This window comes from Nannobrachium achirus, assembly GCF_963921795.1.
Source record: "Nannobrachium achirus genome assembly, chromosome: 6".
NCBI lineage: Eukaryota > Metazoa > Chordata > Actinopteri > Myctophiformes > Myctophidae > Nannobrachium > Nannobrachium achirus.
The window spans coordinates 54,693,712-54,709,062 of record NC_137815.1 but is presented as its reverse complement, the minus strand read 5'-3'; the positions used below and the strand labels follow the sequence as shown (position 1 = coordinate 54,709,062).

Genomic DNA, 15,351 nt, shown 5'->3' with positions numbered 1-15,351 from the left:
GGTCCAACCTATGTTCCCCACCTCACAGCATTAGTTTAGTGAGGTTATGGTTAGGTGGTAAGAAAGTGGGGAACATAAATCCCACACAAATTGTCATCTTGAAATAGGTCTACTACTTGTAGCCTAAAGTAAACAACTTTATCATGGCCTTTTCAGTGACTTCTACTGACTCACAATTCGATTTTCTTTAATATTTAATTTATATGTAGGCCTAAATAAATACCCAATTCAAAGTTAGGCCTACTCCTGACTCACAATTCGATTTTCTTTAATATTTAATTTATATGTAGGCCTAAATAAATACACCTACATCACACACAACTAAAATTAAGTGTATCTATTATTATATTATAAAAACTAATCCCATTCCCAACACAATAATAATAAAAAAAAAAACAAGCAACTTGAGTACAAATAGTCATTTTATTTACGACTTCAAAAAATCGGAACACAAAAGAATACAATGCATGCAGGGTATGAATTATCCTTTCAAACAATATTTCTCATCCACAATACAGACCAGTCTTACAGCTACTCCTGTAATTGCCTGTTTACACAAGTCCGGATAGACATTTCCCTGAATGCAACCTAACTGTATTGTTTTGAACTTTGTACTGCACTGTTGGTGCTCTCATTCTTGATCCCATTAGGTATCAAAACTGTCAGCTGGTCCAAGATTCCATGTGACATTGTATTTGAAATTCCATAGATTCCACATTTTACCTGATGTCCAAATAAAACTATTGTTCACTCCAAAATGCAGGAATAGGGACTAGTTTGTTTTGACAGACATTTGTGTCTATATCATATTTCGCAGAATCTTACTCTTTTTTTGGACAGTAGCCTATTATAAAATCTAATTTAATTTATATTATTAAATGGAGTGTTCATGACGTCTTACTGAATTTAACATTAGGAATGTGTTGCCACCATCTAAAACAGCAGATTATAAAAAAATAAAATAAAATAAGTTGCAACATCACTGGCTCTAGTTAGGATATGCTGCTATGCTTTACCAGGAGGAAGGACATAAGAGTTGTAATAAAATAAAAACATTTCTTAATCCAGGCAATTTTTGAAAAAACATTTTCTTCTTAACCACAATAACAGCTTTTTCTACACGTTTTTGTTTGTTTTTTAGAGTTAAAATGAAGTACAGATATTTGCAATGTACAGTAAACTGAATTTATAGGAAACACATCTATCCTACAAAAAAGGGGTAAAGGGGTAAATAAAATAAAAATACTAGTACAGACCCTCTCAAAAAAGGGAGGGAAGTGGAAACAGATACAAAAGAAAGCACTGACAAACAAGAGGCAGAACGCCGCTTCAGCCGATGGCCCGGTTCATGGTGGCTTCACTTTTTCCCCCTTCCGGACTTGCGGACAGACTTGGTCTTTGCTGCCGCCCCCTTTTTGGCTGCGGGCTTCTTGACTGCGGGCTTCTTGACGACTTCCTCTTCCTCCTCTTCCTCCTCTTCTTCTGACTCCTCATATTGTATGGGAGTGCGTTTCCCGCCCCTGCGGGGCAGCGTTTTGACAGCGGGTGTTTTGGTCTTTTTGGCAGGAGCTGCCTTTTTCACGGGTGTGGCCTTCTTAGCGGGTGCTTTCTTTGTCGACGCGGCGGATTTCTTTACCGGGGACGCGGCAGCTTTCTTTGCTGGGGACGCCGCCGCTTTCTTCGCTGGGGATGCGGCCGCTTTCTTTGCGGCGGGCTTCTTCTTTGATGCGGCTGCGGTTTTCTTGGCAGGAGTGGCTACCTTGCTCTTAGCTTTTGACTTACTGGCGCTCCGGGAATTCTTGGCTGGTAGAGGTTTGCGTGCCTTGGGTGGACCCCTTTTCACCGCTGGCGCTCTCCTAAGAATCAGAGGTAAATGGTACATTTTTAATGTTTGCCTTACAGCTGCCCTGCCCATTTAATCTGTGCCATGTCAAATAGACTTAGTCTAAGTCTAAAGACCTGCCCTGAGGAAGTGCTAGGGATCCATCTCAGAATGGATAAGATAAACAAGACAAGAGCATTAGGTACATGTACCATCTGCAAATTATCAATTATAATAAACAGTAAGAAACAACCTTATGCTTGACAATAAAGATGTATTTATTTAGGAGAATATCTAATGCAGATTCAACTGGTGTTCTGGAACCCACCTCTTTGCGGGAGGTTCATCATCTGAGTCCTCCTCCTCTTCACTCTCTTCCTCTTCTTCATCAGAAGAATCATAGGTTCGCCTCGCCTTCTTTTCCTTCGGTGGTGCTATGACCCTGTCTGGGTACAAGACGGCTGGGCTATGGGAAAATAAGAGCAAGCAAAGATATGAATAAGCAAAATTACCAGTCCACCAGGCATCAACAGAAATGCTTTTGTGGTCTTTTTGTTTAGAACACCTTTACTCAAAATGCCACCCACCAGCTTGACTTTTGGCCAAACAACCTGCAATTCTTTGGTGTGCTTCCCAGATGACACATTATTTTAAGTGTTGTTATCATTGTGCTACAGTTAATGACAGATCTTTCATAGGTGGTGAATTTCCACTATTTAAAAAAAAAAATGCGTTTTTATTATTATATTTGTCATCAGTCATTTCTTTGTTTAGCAATTTAGCCTAAAAGCCAGAAAGCCAAACAGAAATAAAAGCTTTACTGTATGTACAATGTTTAATGGAAGAACACAATTAAATCCTTAATCGCAATTATTTGTATGACAATTTAATGGTCAAGTAAGATGTCAGGATGGTGACAGCCCTAGTTCATTTAGGCGTACCTGGGGTAGAAGGGGAATGAGAGTCGGTAGGTTCCACTGAACCCTTTCCCCGTGATCTGCTCCATCCAGCCCAACACTTTACACTTGGTCAAAGTCTTCCTAAGAGTGCCGACTGAAAAGGGAAAAAAACAAAACAAAAGATTTGTACCCGCTGGGTTGTGGTTAAGGTGTCAAGCTTGAGAGACAGACAACCTATGGTTGTTCCATAGAGTGTTCCATAGAGAAGAAACAAACACAGCTCTAAAATGATCAAACAGAGCAACGTCAAACAAACTTAGTTTAAGACTGAACACAAAACAACCCTGCCCTTAACTCATTGAGTGCCAATCCCGAACTAGTTCGGCTTTATTAGCGTATCGTAGGGTGCCGATCCCGAACAAGTTCGGCTTTAAAAAAAAAAAAAAAAAAAAAAAAAAAATTGAAAACATTTTTTTTGAATTTTTTTTTTTTTTTTTTGGACCCCATCAAATCTGGTGAACATGATTTCAATCGCGATTTTGCATGTTCCACCCCCATACAACCCCATCTAACATACAGGGCAGCCATTTTTGTTTACATTACATGTAAAACATAATGGCGATTATCTCAAGAATGCCTGAACGGATTTCCAATCGGATTTTTTTGTTTGAAAGCTGTGAACAAACTGCACAAATCCACTCCAATGCAATCCAGGATTGCATTGGATTTTTTAGAGCTCATTCTTCTCTGTTTTTTTCCCATGCATGAGGTGTGCAAGGTTTAATCATGGCTAAGTTGACGAAAATAAGGCTTCTAAAATGCTTGGTAGCCAATAGCTAACTTCAAGCTAACTTCATCCTCTTCCTGTACATGCACAAAGGAAAGTGTCCTTTCCTTTGTAAAAAAAGTCATGGCTCCAGGGCTTGGGCATGCATTACCAGCATATCTCTATTATTCTCTGGTCACTGGGCGCCCTCTAGTGGTGATAGGCTGGCACTCAATGAGTTAAGAATATACTGTAAAGCTTATTGGCAACAGGTGCCATGGGGATCCAACTATGTGTGCTTGAGATAAACAATTAGGTACACAAAAACCACGCAAATGATCTGTTATTATAAACAGTAAAAAACACTCATAAGGCTTGTTGAGTAAGATGTGGGTATTTATGAGAATATAACGCTGTGCAGATTAAGTTAGCAAGCAACACAAACAAAGGTCCTCGTTGAGAACCAGCGCCATTCAACACCGATACTATCACCACCTGGACCAGTGTGGACATTTCTATTGATGTGGCTTCCATACTCACTGACTTTCTACTGTTATGTTTAGATTACATTTTGACAGACAATTCTCTCTGAGACCATGTTGGTTTTGCCTTGTTTAATGTTTCGATTCCGTAAAGGTTCCCTTTAATGATTCCTATAGGGGGTTGCAAATGGACCCTTACAGGTTTGTAACTCTGAGTTATAATGGTCCTTGAAATAAAAAAATTGAGAACCATCTGAATTGTATAGCAGATGTGAAGTCCACACACCAGCTCTGATAAACCGGTTCCAGAAACGGTTCCAAATGTAATGGAACAGATTCCCGTTCCTCAATGTTGGATCTGGTTCTGGATCCCAACCCTAGGAGGAAGATAAGTGGGGTCTTACCCAAGCGGGAGCCGTTGGCCTCCTTGTTGCTCTCGATGAGGAATCTGCGCAGTACGGTGGTGCTGCAGGTTTTGGGTTCATTCATAGCTGTGATGGCTGCGGTGATGGCATCCTCCAAGCCTCCACCTTTCAGCAGCACCTGGCCTTCAGAACGCTTCAGCTGTAACAGAGATGAAGAAGGCCAACTTCATCAATCGATGCAGAAACATTTCACATATCGTATCTATATTGTTCAGCTGCAGGTTGGCTGTGACCCTTGCATTATACACTGCTGGATGCTGATGATGTTGAAAGCCAAAATAAAAAATAAATTAAATTAAGCAGGGCCAGGCCCAACACAGGCCTCAAACCAGAATAATGTTGGAATTATTGTATCAGGCATGTGACCTGAGTAGCCCTATGCTTAATCTTCACTGTTTGTACTTACTTTAATTTGGCCCGGATACAAAAAGATACAATAGTGTAACTAGATTGTAAATGAATACAGAAATCTTTTGCCATCCATCAGCGTTTCAAGTTGTGTCCCTAACGCCCTCCAAATAGAGGATATCTAATGTAGTACAATAGTTGTGATCCAGGAGGGGACTTTACCTGGAAGGTACCACCGGCTCCTTTCCCTGTGAGACGCTCCAACTGGCCCCTCTCCACAGCCCTCAACAAGGCAGATTTGAGCAGATCTGGTCTGAGGATAAATCAGAGACAGGGTCAATAACCTTGGCTAATAAATAACCCAATGTGGCACTGAGCCGTCTAGAAGAGGTTCTGTGTGTCTGTGATCCAAGTGTAAACTTGTAATGCCAAATTTATTTTACACACTGCCAAGTAGGCCAAGGAAGTGGCCTACCAGCATTTTTCACATACTTTAATTATATAGTGGAAGTCAGCAGAGGTTGGATTAGGCTGAATAATAGCTCAAATATGGGCAATGATGACATTATGTATAACAATACTTTGTAAGTAGAAGATCTACACGCTTTATTTATACAGGGATTATATTGCCGTGTATTATTTGAATACACAATTTAGCCTATTAAATAGAAATAACAATAAGTCAAATGCCAAGCCAAAGTTTGGAACATATTGCCTCTTATGTGTTGACTACGCTGTTGTATTCAAATCAGACTATTATTCTTTAGCTTATAGTGTTTGTCCTGAATTGCCAGTCCTTGAGTGGCCTCTAGAGGCCATTTTGAGGTTTGACTTGTTTCTACAATGCATTCAGAATACCATAGTTAGTTTTACTTCTATAACCACTTGAGCGGTTTTGACTATTCGACCTCCAGTTATCGGTCGCACTACAAGTGGGGCGGTCCTATCAGAATTCTAAATCAGCTTGAGCTATTGGTGTTCACCAAAACACAGCCTTTTCTTCGTTTTTTATATATACACAAACATGATAACACACCGGAAAGACAAACAAGATATATAACAATAATACCTAATGGTCACTAACTCACTATCTAGGGGCCAAAGGCCCGTAGCACTGCATCATGGTATTTATAAGATGCCTCTGCACCAGTCAGTGTAGACATACCTATTTTCAATCCTGAGATGAGGGAAATGCTGCACCAGATATTTCTTTATCAAGATGTAGGAGGCCTCTTTGGGCTCGCAGAGCCTGGTGATGATCAGGGGAAGAGCATCTCCCAAGGTCTCACTCTTCACGCTGGATGATGCACCTTTCTGCAACACAGGCAGGGAGCATTTCATTTCAACCGTTTCAGTCAAGGGAATACACAAACTTCCAAACATATTTATGACAGTAGGGATGGGACGATATGAAAATTTCATATCACGATAATTGTGACAAACTAAATTTAAAGCGATTTAAGATATTATCACGATAATCAATATCCATTATCCTTGGGCAGAAAAAATTCCCAAAAATAGCAGATCTACAAGTTCACAACGCGTCACAACGCATTGAGCTTGTCAGCAAGATCGTCAATTTCTTGGCAAAGATGTTTGATAGAATGAAAAAAATCAAACCTCGGTTCGAAGTGGAGCGGTGAATTTGAGCAGTTCCAGGTAAATATATAAAATATATAAATATATTCACCTATTTATATATTGACATGTGTCAATTCTTGATTGCCCGTGGCTCGCTACGGTGGCTGCATGCTGAATAGATGGAACAGAGATATTTTGGATAGACTGTTCAAAGTCCCTGACTTTTTTCACCTATTTTATATATTGACATGTGTCAATTCTTGATTGCCCGTGGCTCGCTACGGTGGCTGCATGCTTCGTGAGCCTCCACTCTAACGGCTATCACGGGCAGACGCAGACAGCAGAGGGGGTCGACTCGAGATACGCCAACATACCATGCTTGTTAGTTGTTATTAACGGACTACACACACACACACACAACAGCTGATCTTCACGCAGACAACACCTCGATGTGCGTCTTGCGCGAGGCGTTGTGAGCTTGCAGCTCTCTCTCTCTCTCTCTCTGAAATACGATTCTCTCTCTCTCTCTCTCTCCCTCCTCTCCCCCCGTCTCCCTCTCGCTGCCGTTAACCTTTGTTTTTATCGCGACGTGGTGTGTGTGTGTGTGTGTGCGTGCGTGCGTGCGTGCGTGGCGCGCGCATGCGTAGATCCTGTTCGAACTGAACGAAACAAAAAAATCCCATCATTCTCCATGCATCAGGGTGGAGGGGAACTCAATTCGATAGGTACCGAAATGTTGTGTAACTGCTGTGCGCACATGCGCAGATCCTGTTCAAACTCAACGGGACACTTCTCACTTGTGAGACTGGACACACATTTCTGCCTATCTATAGGTACCGAAATGTTGTGTAACTGCTGTGCGCACATGCGCAGATCCTGTTCAAACTCAACGGGACAGTTCTCACTTGTGAGACTGGACACATATTTCTGCCTATAGCGGAGCTGCTGTGTTTCACACACCGCTCCAAAAAGACTGTATCAAGTATGTATAAGTAACTTTTACCAATTATAGAAGGTTTAAGACAAGTGGTATCGGATATTCAGCTTGTCAAATAAAGGTGAATTGATCTCAGTGTATGACGAAGGACGATATCATAATATTTTAAATCTCCACGATGCGATTATCATGAGTGTTTTTTATCACGATAAACGATAATATCGCTTATTAACGTCCCATCCCTATATGACAGTATTGAATACAACAGTGATTCTCAAAACAAACAAATCCTCCATTGCTCGAAGAGTGTACAAGTGGAATAGGTCCACTGGTACACTCAGAGTTACAGGTCTGTAAGGGTCCATTTGGAACCCCGTCAAGGAACCATGAGGGTCCCTGGACCCCACTTTGAGAACCACTGGAAAACAATTATTTCTAAATTGAAAGTGACTCCATTTCCCCCCTCACAGAAATAGCAATTAATTCAGCGCAATTCATTTCGCAAATGCAATTCAATGACAACGTAAAATGTAATAGGCTCTTATCTTCAGTGCAGCCTAATGATCATTACTACCAAATTTTGTGAGAATAAGGCCCTCCGTTCTAAGTTAACAGACAGATGCAGTGGGGTGAAAACACAATACCATCAATATAGTAAATCATAATAAAAGATAGTTCAGTAAAGTACCTTAGTTGAAGTTGAAGGTTTGGCTTTGTCAGGTATCGGCTTCCCAACGACAAAACTGCCTGAAAAGCCTTTTCCCTTGAGCTATGTGACAATGAGCAGAGAGGAAGCAGACTGGTGATAAAGGCAAATATAAAGTGACATGCTGTACAGGTTTTCATTGTTCCTCCATACTGAACTGATCCCAAGAATAATTTCAATGAGTTGTCAGAGCCTACATTCTACTTGTGCAAAATAAATGAGTAATGCAAACTAACAGCATATATGTATGTATTTAATAGTGTGGAAAATATGTGTTATACTTAACAAGTGTAGTTTGTTTTAAACCACCTAATGATAGTTCATCACTAACAAAATCAAAATTCACTACAGAATTCAGAATAACTTTATTGCCAGCATATTGGACATACTGGAATTGGTTGATACATAAAATTACATCAGAACTCTTAGTTTCTATCAAATTTGGTGTGTGGGGCGCTGTTATAAATGACCTTTCCTATGGGTCTGTCATGAGTGTCTATTGTCCTGTCCCTTTACCTGTTTAATGGTGCCTTTCTCTATCTGTCTTTTCAGGGCTTTCTTGAGGAGGAACTTTTTCTTTTTCCTGTCCAACTCCAGAGCTGGGTAGTTCTTCATAATGTACTTCATGAGAGACACTGTAGAAATCCCGTACCGGTCTTCAGAGGACTGTGAAAAGAGACTGGGAATGAACTACAAGTGCTACAGACATGGGTTACATCACTCTACCTGGCAGTAGTGCTATATTTAAGCAATATTACATGAGAGGGTGTGCTATATCGTCAGATGTCATCACGCCTGTGTTGCCTCAGGAACGAGCCGAAGGGCGAGTTCCGTTGGCAGCGCAGAAGTGATGATATCTGACGATATGGCACACCCTCGAGTGTATTATTGCGATTATACAACTGTTGCCCTTAAAAAATTGTTAAGATATTCGATGGAAATGTGTTAATGCCACATTTAGCTACTATGTCCCTGAACTCCACATGAAAACTGCTAGTCTAGCCGCTAGCATAGTGCTGGGACAGGCAGCCCCTGCAGCTTTTTTGCGACCAGCGCAGCTGATTTCTTTGATTGATGAGAGCGTTACATAATGCTGAATATGATCACGGTCACATGATTGTTTCAACCAATCAGATTGCTTCGTCTCAACTACCTGTTGTATAATATTTGATGGTGACATTTTTTAGGCTTACATTGTCCATTCTAGTAGGTTATGTCTAGACTGTTGGTATTAACTCATATGCTGCCATTTAACAATACCTTCGTACTCTTTAACTGCCATTCGTCTCCATAGACTTCCATGTAATTCATAGTGCACGGATCATGCACACCCATGCCTAGATAATGCACCACGTGTGTCCACATTGCTCACAGCTTTCAAACAAAAAAATCCGAATGGAAATCCGTTCAGGCATTCATGAGATAGCAGCCATTATGTTTTACACTGTTGTGAGCTTGGAGGTCTGCTACCTGAGTTGTATGGGGGTTGTATGGGGGTTAAACAAGCAATTTCGCGATCGCTATCATGCCTACTAACGTTTTTGGGGTCCAAAAAAAAATTTTTGAAAAAAAAAAAAAAAAAAAAAATCTTTTTTTTTTTTTTTTTTTTTTTTTATTCACGGGATTCACGGGCGTGGCAGGGTGGTACAACGGGATTTTTAAGGGATTCACGTTTTTGGCAGTTAATGAGTTAACATTGACAATATTAACAAGACGGCCATGCTTGCTCTTACTTATCCCAGAGTATCAAGAGCAAAATTGTGCAAATATGGTCAATGGGACTGTAAACAAGCCAGGACATATGCTGGAATCCACTGCAGGTTTATGCATACCTTAACAGCCTCAACGAGGATGGCATCCACCGTAGGATGAGAGCCGGCAAAATTTGAAACGGGGAACTTTTTGCTTGCAGCAATCGTGGCCCATGCAGGAATGGTCTTCTTCTTCTTGATTTTGGCTTTCTGCAACTTTCCATCCTTCAACCTGTTACCAAAATGAAGCAAGAGGTAGAAGTAAATAACCGGGGTTGCTCTGTTTGGGGCGATATTTCACTGTGATTATCACACCTTTATCTACGTCATATCCTCACCTCATCAGGATGACATAGCAGTGTGTTGTACACTGTCCGGCTTCGCAGTCCTTGCATTTTTCAATAGGTCCCTTATAGGTCATCGCAGGCAAAACCAAACTGAAATTTCAAAACATCTGTCTTTAGCAGTTTGGTCTCATTCCCACCCCTAAGCTACTGATTGTTTTGATAGGCTGTGCGGCTGTTATCAGTGCTTGCTCATATTTAGTCTTGGTCAAGTCAGATTTGAGTAAATTGAACTCTGCTTTATGGTTTTGGAGAAGAAGAGAAAAACAAAATTATTGGTAGATATCGCCGGTGTCGTTTCATGTTTGTTTCCACCGTTATGTTAGTACATGTTACATGAAATATACAAAACAATATCAAGTGACTTCTTTAATGCAGTAAACTATTAAAGGCATATATATTTAACCATAATAAAAGTAGAGTTTTTTGGTTTTCTGTGACCACATTTTGACTATGATGGATTGCATTGGTGGAACCAAAAGTGTAAACACACTGGTGGTATCCTCTTTAACAATTTGGAGCTTGTCCACAGAAAGTGTTCGACCAAATCACATATTTTATCACACAAATTTTCCTGACCATCAGAAAACATGAAGTCTAATAACATGATGCTTATTTCCACAAGTGAATGTGGAATATTGGGATGTTTAAAATGGAAACCAATTTGATTTGAAATTGTATGCTGAAATGTCCTCTTTAGCCTTAGGTAGATGGTACTCTATTCGACACAGCAAGTCTTAAAAGTATATTTTCCAGTACAAGCAAAAAATAAAATAAAATAAAACACAATGTCTGCCAAAGTCCTTCTCTAAATCCTACAACATTGTGGACACAGAGATGGGTAAACTTACTTGACAACTCAAGACAATATATAGAACATATGCGTGTGACAGGTCTCTGCAGCACTGGCCATTTTGTCTCCCCCCAACTAAAATGTCCGCCGCGTGATTGAATCGTTACCCACTGGAGGCAAGGATAATAAAACAGATAAAAGTGCTTTCCCAAGTGAAATATCGCAATTTTCATTTGTAGACGTTATGTGGCTTCATCAAACTTACTGTTCCCCCTCGGCCTCGTCTCCTTTCTTTTCTGCTGCCTCGTCAGCTTCCTCTCCATTCTCCTTTGGCTCTGGGTCACTGGCCTCTTCACCGTCTCCTGTGTCCTTGGCTGAGGGAGCAACGTCGTCGTCCTCCTCAGCTGAAGGTGGCTCCTCAGATACTGCATCAGGCTCTGTGGATTAGGAGAGAGGCACAGCATATATGTGGTTTATGACACATTGACACATCCTGCTAAAGCTGCATTTTATTTTCAATTCTGTATCTTGTTTTGTCTGTGAGGAGTCAAGCTTAGTTTAAAGGGGAATGAAAACACTAGCCAATTTTGAGAGTGTACTGCCCTCTAAAGGTTAAATGATGCCAGGCTGAACCTCAGTATACTGTGCTATAAGCAACACTTAGGCATTTAGGCTAGGTGTGCCTACATTTTACATGCTTAAATACTAGCAGTAGGCTTGGGCGATCCTAGCTGTATTCTTATTTTTGTTTTGATCCAATGATGCACTAAGTGGGGGAAAAAAATATATAAGCTTTCTATAAGCATTTTATATAAGCATTCTGTCCATGTTGGGCAGAATGGATACCGTAATAAAAAAAAAAAAAAAAAAAAAAACCTTAAGGGACATTGTGAATGTGTTTTTTCTTTTCTTTTTTCTTAATGCATTGCCAAAAGATAGGATCGGGAAAATCGCTATCGGCAGATTCTCAAAATCAAAGATTGGGAGCAAAAAACTTAATCGGGACATCCCTAACCTGTATGTGTGACTGAAAGACTCCATTAACACGTTATTGAAAAATCACACCCAGTGTGAAGAGAGCGGCTCTAGTAGTGAATTAATTTCATTAAGCCTCCCGCGAAGCTTGGCCAATGTGACCCTCGGTTTACAAACAGACAGATGTGAGCCAATCAGGTGCGCCGAGTCTGGAGACAGACAAAGCCAGATGTAGCAGTTAGCACCGCACAGTCATAGTGTCAGGGGCTTTGTCGTACCGTCTGTGTCCCTTTTATGCCGTATATGGAGATCCCTGATGTCATTAGTATATGCCCATATATGGGCAAATCGGTTGGATCAGTGGTTCTGGACAACAGGACTATATCATGCCTATATGGACATATCAGTCGGTTGGCGTTTCTGGACAACCTCATATCCGAACGACTCAGCGGAAGGCACCACACTCTTTTGAGTCTTTGCCGGTGCCTGCACCGAGTTTGAAGTCGGACGATATATGTACATGACCATATACGGGTATAGCAGTCGGATCTGCGGCTTTGACCAACCGGGTCTCCATAATATGCATTGTTAAAGGCGTATCAGGTTTGTTATGATCGAGACATAGTGACATGCCTATATAGACGCTTTTCCAGGGCGCTGTTGTGTAGCCGTGTAGCCTTCAGTTATGATTGCCACGTCTCGGGTTCGGTCTGAAAAAAAATCTGCCCGATCGCAGCTCTGTGCAGGCTCGCGGGAACTCATTTACAGCAGATCGGTCAGACGGACCCAGGGTCCCCCAAGAATCGCATTTCATCTGTTTTTTTGTATTTTTGTGAATTTCTGATCATTTGCTTCCCATTTTCGAATAAGCTTTATGGAAACGCAACGAGTGTATCTTCCAGATTACAATTTGGAAAGGGAGAGTGTTTTTTGCAGGTCTTTCAGTCCGAGTGTATCAAAAAAGCAACTGGGTTAAGAGAGGGGAAGCTTGTGATTGGCTGCGTGGAGGAGCCGAAAGTCGGGGAGACAGATACACCTAAACCTAACCCCAGTAAAACTAACGCTGGTGAATGCTAACCTACCGACGCTGGTGAATGCTAACCTGGTGAAATGCTAACTTGCCGACCAAGCCCCCGCAAAGGGACATGGTGGCCAAAGCTGGAACTGCAGGCGGGGTGAAAAATACGTGCACAAGCAAAGAGCGCACTGCTGGGGTCTGCTATGGGGTTCAATGGACGTCAAGTGACGTAATTAGCCATTAGCTATGCCCCTCCCAAAAAGCTTTTGTCCAATGCTAGCTTAGAATAACTTCCTGCTTGCCAAGGTTTGCCTTGGCAAGCTGCCTGTTGCTAAGCTAGCATTGGACAAAAGCTTTTAGGGGAGGGGCATAGCTACTGGCTAATTACGTCTCGACGTAAGTAAAATTGGCAAACTTTTGTATGTCAATTTCCCCCACAATGCACCTGGATTCTGCTTCTTCCAGGTGCTTCAAAACGCCACTGAGCAACTTGCATTGAAATGAATAGCTGGGGGCGGGGCTATCGGCTCTATTATATATAACCTGGTGAATGTTAAACTGGTCGGAGCAACGGTGCTTAACCCAGTTGCTTTTGTGATACACTTGGACTGAAAGACCTGTGAAAAAACACTCTCCCATTTGGAACACCCCTACAAAATGGCTGACACCCCAAGTGCACTACAGGAGTCAGAAATGTGGATACACACTTGCATTACAGAACTATGGAGTATTGTTGGACAGTTGTGTCAGTCATAGTGGATAACTGGTTGTTGGGGGGGAGGTAATGTGGGTGCATTGTGCTGAGGGGTTATGAACAGTGATGCTCACCTTGCTCTGCTGCAGTAGAGGGGGCCGACTCCTTGGGTGGAGTTCCTGCTGCACGACGGATAGGCATCACACTAGTGACCTAAACGGATGTGTGTGTGTGCAACAACAGACATTTAATGTTAGGGTCTGCGGCTCAGGGTCCAAGGGGCATTCTAAAGAGATATGGCTGACAACACGTCTCGACTTGAGCGATACGGATATATCGTTCGCCCATACAAACATCGTGTTGTTCATCGTGGAGGAGGCCTTTGCATTTCCCCCAAAAAAAGGGTGCAGGAAATGCTGTGCCAGCCGAATAGACGTGTAGTAACTGTAGCCGTGCAGCCCACTGTTCAAATGCAATGCGGGCTCACACGCAACAGAAACGGACGGTTGTTTGTATTTTTAGAAAATGAAACGGTCTCCACGAAATTACATTTTCGCCATTTTGTCAGATCAGTTCATACATACAGTAATGGCGTCGCACGGGAGCTCATCACATTCATTGTTGCATTGATTTAAAGAAAACCATCGACGTTGCAGACGATTATTTTGCATTGAGCGGATGCAATAAAATGCATGCGTTTATAGAGTTATGCACAACTTACCGTCTCAATGTCGAGGATAACTAAATAGATATAATTCTGCAGGGTCCTTTATTTAGAATTGTCTATTTACGTGCCCCTCCCCCTGTGTTGAATGTGCACGTAGCGGCGTGGAGGCAGCCGTCCAATGGAGAGTTCGGACGGATTTGGTTTTCGTCGCACGACGGTGACGCTCGCCAAAAACGGCAGATCTACAAGCTCACACGGCGTCACCTTCGCCAGCTTTTGTAGGCTTGTAGATCTGCCATTGAATGCGCGACGATCCCATACGCCGGAGGGGCGACAGCGCAGCCCATTGGCTCGTGGTCCGCGAGCCCCAATATGATGGAACATTGACCCACTCCGCAATCGAGGAGCGCGATCAAACTTTTCAGAGAAGACTTCATTTAACCCACTATTTTAGACAGAACTACAAGAACAATGGCAGAGATTGTTAAGGCAATTGCAACTCACATAGCCATTTGGCAGCTATCCGAGTATCCGTAGCAGTTTGTTTAAAAACATTACATACCTGTTCGGAGCTCATGGTCGTAGTAGTGGTGGTGTTCTCTCGAGTTGTGTGTGTGAGAGACAGACTAGTGGTAGTAGTAGTAGAGACTCTTTGTTCCGGCCCTAGAGGATGATTCATCACACTGCAAGCAACTTTGAATTTCAAACAAAACGTGAAAACCAATCAAATGCGCTGCATTCAAGCCCTGTCAGCATGAAACCAAAACTCAGGCAGCCTATACAAGAAAACCCTGTAATTTGATTAAAATGACAAAAGGTCAGGTGGGCAGTTGTACCAGTTTCCAACATTACCATAAAGTGGTCGTGGTGGGCTCATTTGCAAACCTTTTCATCAATGTGACAAGATCAGATATACCTGATCAGGTCAGGTTACCTTGGAACAGTGAGCTCTCCTGGGCGTTGCATTACATTTCAGTGTGAAAAAACAAGTGATTTAAAATTTAAAATGCTGTTAAACACGTTTTTAAACAGAGCCTATATCAAGCTGGGACAGTATTTCACCATTTTCTGGTAGATTTAGTTTTTCCCCCTTTCATCTCATAATTTTTCCTTATTGGTCATGGTCACATTCTATATTTTGGT

At 41.8% G+C, this 15,351-nt stretch overlaps 1 protein-coding gene across 3 annotated transcripts; it reads right to left on the bottom strand.

Moving 5' to 3' along the window:
• Nucleotides 1–428: 428 nt before the first annotated feature.
• hp1bp3 (heterochromatin protein 1, binding protein 3) lies at nt 429–14,826 on the bottom strand. 3 transcript variants are annotated; one of them, XM_080727698.1, is made up of 13 exons: nt 14,771–14,826; nt 13,676–13,754; nt 11,120–11,291; nt 10,056–10,154; nt 9,799–9,949; nt 8,483–8,632; nt 7,949–8,029; nt 5,908–6,056; nt 4,965–5,055; nt 4,374–4,533; nt 2,764–2,875; nt 2,151–2,288; nt 429–1,856 (listed from the first exon to the last, which is right to left on the bottom strand). In XM_080727698.1, the coding sequence occupies exons 1-13, from the start codon at nt 14,783–14,785 to the stop codon at nt 1,358–1,360; spliced, it is 1,896 nt and encodes a 631-aa protein (XP_080583824.1). In that variant the 5' UTR covers nt 14,786–14,826; the 3' UTR covers nt 429–1,357. The 3 variants fall into 3 exon arrangements, with proteins under 3 accessions (XP_080583824.1, XP_080583825.1, XP_080583826.1); XM_080727699.1 differs by lacking the exon at nt 14,771–14,826 and adding an exon at nt 14,263–14,351; XM_080727700.1 differs by lacking the exon at nt 10,056–10,154.
• Nucleotides 14,827–15,351: the final 525 nt, after the last annotated feature.

Bases quoted from the DNA above. Each gene is read 5' to 3' on its own strand.
- hp1bp3 (XM_080727698.1), bottom strand. The intron at 8,030-8,482 runs GTAAAGGGACAG...ATTGTCACATAG, and splicing joins AGAAAGGCACCATTAAACAG to CTCAAGGGAAAAGGCTTTTC. The intron at 4,534-4,964 runs GTAAAGTCCCCT...TCTCTGTTACAG, and splicing joins GAGCCGGTGGTACCTTCCAG to CTGAAGCGTTCTGAAGGCCA.